The sequence below is a fragment of the Hoplias malabaricus genome, chromosome 2, assembly GCF_029633855.1.
Source record: "Hoplias malabaricus isolate fHopMal1 chromosome 2, fHopMal1.hap1, whole genome shotgun sequence".
Taxonomy (NCBI): domain Eukaryota; kingdom Metazoa; phylum Chordata; class Actinopteri; order Characiformes; family Erythrinidae; genus Hoplias; species Hoplias malabaricus.
Window position 1 is genome coordinate 61,457,245 of NC_089801.1, and position 5,783 is coordinate 61,463,027.

Sequence of the window (5,783 nt, forward strand, 5' to 3'; positions counted from 1 at the left end):
ATTTTTGTAGTATAGAAAACTAGACTAGATTTTTGATAAATTTTTTTAAACATAATTTCATGTTCTGCATCATATTTAATTTAGCATACATATTTTTAAAATGCCCCCCACACCTGGTAGTCATTTCTGTAAAAGTTTGTAGGCTACTGCAAAATGTTTGGAATTAAATTTCGTCTCCAAATATCTCTTAACTACGGTGGTGCTGACATGATGGAGGTGTATTAATATGTGGTGCCTGAGTGGATCAGACACAGCAGTGCTGCTGGAGTTTTTAAACCCTGTGTCCACTCACTGTCCACTCTGAGACACTCCTCCCTTGTTGGTCCACCTTGTAGATGTAAAGTCAGAGACAGTAGCTCATCTGTCGTTGCACAGTGTGTGTTGGTCATCCTCTAGTCCTTCATCAGCGACACAGGACGCTGTTGCGTGGATGTTTTAGGTCGGTGGACTATTCTCAGTCCAGCAGTGACACTGAGGGGTTTAAAATCTCCAGCAGCACTGCTGTGTCTGATCCACACGTACCGGACCAACAAACACTAACACACCATCACTCAATTCATACCTGCTCTGTGGGGGTCTTGACCATCGAATGCAGCTGTAGTATAACAAAGAGAATTTATATGCTCATTGGTGCTTTCAAAATGGACAGTGAGTGTAGAAACAATAAAGGTCATGTGTGTGTGTTTGTTCTCCACCTGCAGGCTTGGTTTATGACAGGTTTGTCTATGTAGCCCCAGGGATCTCAAACTGTCCATAAGCCACTCCCTCACCTCTCTCTTTCTCTCTCTCTCTCTCTCACACACACACACACACACACACACACACACACAAACACAAATACACACAAATGTATTCTTCACAAGTAGGCAGAGCAGGTTGTGCCAGTCATGTGTGCATATGTGTGTGTGTGTGTGAGAGAGCGAGAGAGAGAGTGGCAGAGACAGAGTGGGAGAGAGATACAAAGCTAGGGGGACAGGTGAACAGGTGGACTTTACCTTTCTGAAGAACTGGAGATTACTTTTCTACAGAACCTCACACTTTTGGAACCTGAGCTCTTTCTGGATAGCACACTTTTGATCAGCTCTGGAGGTAAGGGGGAAGTTCATACTTTTATTAATGTGCTTGTTATGAGCTGCAGATTTTGTGTGCTACAGTGGCTTCACCGCCATATTAACTTTAAGACCAACTTTGATAAAAGTTTGATAACTCTGTATATGTAAGTTAATGCAAAGACATTTTAATTTAAACTCTTTTGGATCAGTACTATTGGTCCACTCATCATGAACATGTGACTTAGTATAAAGGGTATCTGGTGTCTTCAAATCATGTCAAAAATGAGGACTGACAAAAAAGGTGTTATGAAGTTGTGTTCTCAGAGAGTCTATAAATATATCAAATTAACCTCAATAAAATCTTTAAAAATATATAAAACTAGGTTAGATGTTCAGAATGTTCTTAAGAAAATAATTATTATTTTTCATACACAGACTATTTGCCATGTAACCATTCAATATCCTGTTAGACTTGATCTAAAATGATTTCTTAAGCATGGCTCATTTGAGATGTTCTTAAGAAATTTTCTTAAGACAGGTTTGTGAATCAATGCATGATATCTCACTAAGAACTGATTGCAATACACACCCAACTGTTAGGACTGGTAATTAAGGTACTCAAATGCAGAAAACAGTTATTATCCTTTATTATTATCCGTTATTATTTTGCTCATAGCTTGTGGTCACTTGTTTCTACAGAAGCTTTGGAGGTCTTTAAAATGGATAAAGCATTTAGTAAACCTGCTATAGTACTGAGAAAAGTGTGGGATCACACTCAACAGAAAAACAAAGGTCCTGTCTGAAACTGCATCCTCAGCGTCTGAGGAACTTGAGTGACAACTTCTTGCAACAGAGTGTGACATGGGTGGGGCATGGTATGAGATCTCCTTGAAAAATGAAAAGGAAAGAAGTTGTAGAAAAGATAACAGAAAATGGAGCTTGAAGTTTAGTTATTTTGATGCAGTTCTTGAGTTCAAGTTTAGGCCTAATCATGCCCTTCCCTAAATTATGTTAAATGTAAAAGTCCCACTTTTATTTTGAAATAATCTTGCCCACATAAATTAATTAGACTATGAAAATACACAAATAAGGTGATGAGTGTGATATTTCACCCCTAGTGAATCAAACTAACTAGTCTTAAACCAAATAAAAGACAATGGCATATCCAAGTGGATGGTCCTGTTCTTCTACCTGGGCCATAGGTGGGTGTCACTCAGGCAAATCATCTCTTTAGACCCACTGCAAAATGCAAAACAACATATGCCTCTCATTTTCATAATTGCTGAAACTTCAAAGTTGTCTTAGTGTTGCCTCCAGCCACAGTTACAGAGGAGAGTCATCAGGCCCTCTGGCTAAAGTTTCAGGTGTACTAACAGGTTTTATTCAAAACATTTCGGATAGTTTTAGGTCACATCGCAGACAGAGGTAGCTATTATTCAAATCTCACACTTCTATAGTGCGCAACATACTCACAGAACCTAAGGGAATATAAATTACCTTTTTGCAGGGCAGTTCAAACTCTTTCTGTAGCTTGTGAACACATTTTGCGCCGGGAAATAGATGTATGTTCATTTGAGAAAATTTGAAAGCTCATGTGTGCCCTCTCTTTCTTTTTAGATCAGTTTTTGGGAACATGGTAATCTCATCTCTTCACAAAAATTAGGATCTCTTTTGTTTTTTTCGAGAGGAAAGTCAGTGGTCCAGAAATTCAACAGCCCCGTTTTTATATTGGACTTCACAGGGATGAGTGCTCTCACCAAGGAACGAAAGCCCAAGAAACCCCACTATATCCCTCGGCCTCCTGGCAAGCCCTTCAACTACCACTGCTTCCAGTGCCCCTTCACCTGCAATGAGAAATCTCACCTGTTTAACCACATGAAGTACAACCTGTGCAAGAATTCGCTCTCACTGCTGTCCAAGAAATCCCGTCCAAGAAGTCCCATCCAACACTTGAACACCAGCTCGAACCTGGAAATCCCAGCTACAACTGGAACACCTGCTGTGGATGAAATGGCTTCACAACAAAGAACTGATAGTACTGAAGACATTTCAGATATTCAGCAGACAGAGAACTTTTCAACCAAAACAGATGAAAGGAGCAGCACCCCCGAAAATGAGAGGTTACCTCCCAAAGAGCAAATCTCAAAAATGCCTGTAGATGCATCTGAGGCTGACACATCGTCCAGTAGTGGAGAGGAACCATGTAGCCTTTCAGCTGCTGAATTCTGCGAGAAGGAAGGGCTACACTCTTCTGCCTTTTCACCCATTTCTGCGAATCAGGACGATGTTACATCCACCACTAACAAACTACACGGAGCAACTCCAGATGGTATTCCTCATGTTTACAACCCAGTTCCTACACGGAAACCATTGCAGTCATTCCTCTCAGGGCCTGAAATCACTGATGACAAAACCGAACAACATGCAGAAGAGAAAGGACCTATATTTCCAAGTTTAGAGTACCCACCTTACATATTTTCCCCTCATCTGTATCCTATCCATCCCTCTTTCTCACCTTGTATTCTCCCTGGCAACTTCTATAACCACTTCCCTTTTCCACCACAGATACCGCATATGCTAGACACTCAAAGAGTTCATTCACTCTTGCCAAGTCAAGTTTTGCCTGTCCAGACTCTCCCTGCATATCCCACTAACATGGACCAGTATTACAGACTGTACCCTTCAGCGTCCCCTTTTGGCTGTGGTATGTACCATCCTCCAGACCAGACTCATCTTTCCTCTCTTCCTTACCCAGAGCTGGCACACTCTATTTTGGGTGTACACAGAGGATACCTAAGTACTGTAAGACCTATTGGCTTACACAACCCAAATCCCTATTTGGATCCATACTTAATGACTCAAAGTGGCCTGCCTCACGAAGGACTCAACCTAGGAATTGACACTGTAGTAAGCCAAGAACGCAAAGAGGTTCAAGAGGGTCCCAGAGTGGGCTGTTCTAAAGCTGGGACACCAAATAAGCTCAGTGCAATTGATCACACACAGAAAGAGCACAACTCCCAGAGGCCAGTGCATGAGAGTGCTATGATGGGCTCAAATAACCAATCAGGAGAAAGCAATGCTGCTCAACCCCCAGCTGAAGATACAGTGCAAGACAATGCCACAAAACCACTAGAGAGGTAAGGTACTCAAGACATGCAGTACTTACTGGCTCTCAACTTGGGATCTGGTGTACCAATGTCACATACATTCAAGTGTAATCTCTGCCCTAAGCCTCCCATTTTAAATGAAGAAGGCCTTCTAAATCAATTTATTAGACATTAAGATAAAACTAAAAATGATTACAAGGAGAAAGGGACTGAAAGCAAATTCATAAAGAAAACGTTTGCTAATATAATTTCTCACTGTTTCTCTTTTTTCTATTGTGTTAATCCCTGTCCAGATCAAGGCTACCAGAAGATGAGGCAGCTCCTCTGAACCTCTCCAAAAAAAAGCAGATAAGTGTGTCAGCATCATTGCACCTCAAGTCCAGAGAGAGATTCCTTGAGATCCCACTTAATCTTTCTCTGAAAACAACCTCCGGCTCATCTCCCACTCCAGCCCACTCAGAAGGCCCTCTACACATGGAGGATATGTCCCAAGGAAATGCAGACTCTATTCCACCACAAGACCAAGAGGATGCCACAGATGAGCAGAAACAGACAGCAGCTTTTGCCCTGTGTCAGCTGGCACAGTGCAGTCTTCCAGACCAAAGGCAAAGCTCAGAGGTTGGTGTACTCTTTGGAAAATATGACAACACTAGCCCCAAGGAAGGCCTTGACAATCATCAAACAATGAGTTCTCCAGCTCTGAACAATCCTATTAGCAGAAGCCCATTAGACACTGACCTAAACTCGACGCCAAACCAAGAAACCACTAAAACTGCTTCAGATTGCCCTGAACCTGCCAAAACCTTTTCATCAGAACCTTCTCAACCTGAATCTACTATGGACATCAACTGTCCTACACCCAGCATTGAAGATACAACAGACTATCCTTCCAAACCTCAGGTGAAGGCAGAAAGAAGTGGATCACTAAATGTAAAGAGAAAGCATGACCCAGCTCCTAGTAACAGGATCCTGAGGAAAAGACTGCGCTGTTAATGGAACTGAAGGGATGCCAACTATAGGATGAATTCCTAGACAGGGATTAAGCCTAGAGCACACAGCATTCTGACTGGAGATCTTTCATCAAAATGACAACGCAAAATCTGACCTCCTATTTTCAAACCAATACTTTGACTCTGTCTTTATTCCTTCTGCAATGCCATACATTTTTAATTATGGCCAACCAAGCAAGAAAAGAAAAAATAATGGAACTCATATAATACAAAGACAACTGTTGACATTTGCCACATGTAAACCCCCTAAATCAAAAGCAGCATAGCCATTTGTTTTGTACTTAATAATGTTTATATATATTGTACTTATATAATGTTTGTATTCTCCTACTTCTTGTTCTAATATATTATTTACTCAAAACCAAATATCCTGATCTACAGCATGTGTTTGCACTTGTGTACTATGACTGGCAACAGGTATGTTTATTTTAACCAGATTCCGTTATAACTGTCTGTCCAAATGCAACAAACACAGAGCTGTCTGTGGTTTTAAGCTTCAAACATGCACACACACAAACTCATACACAATGTTTAGCAGGTGCACCTGAAACCTGCTAAACCACGAACAGTCAGCACTGTGGGCAGGTTCAGACACATCCAGCTGGAAGGCCGTT

At 41.3% G+C, this 5,783-nt stretch overlaps 1 protein-coding gene across 1 annotated transcript; it reads left to right on the forward strand.

Moving 5' to 3' along the window:
- The first annotated feature begins 875 nt into the window (after nucleotides 1-875).
- Nucleotides 876-5,521, forward strand: LOC136687188 (zinc finger protein 750-like). Its single transcript, XM_066661482.1, has 3 exons — nucleotides 876-1,089; nucleotides 2,670-4,189; nucleotides 4,453-5,521. The coding sequence occupies exons 2-3, from the start codon at nucleotides 2,796-2,798 to the stop codon at nucleotides 5,150-5,152; spliced, it is 2,094 nt and encodes a 697-aa protein (XP_066517579.1). The 5' UTR covers nucleotides 876-1,089; nucleotides 2,670-2,795; the 3' UTR covers nucleotides 5,153-5,521.
- The last annotated feature ends 262 nt before the right edge of the window (nucleotides 5,522-5,783 follow it).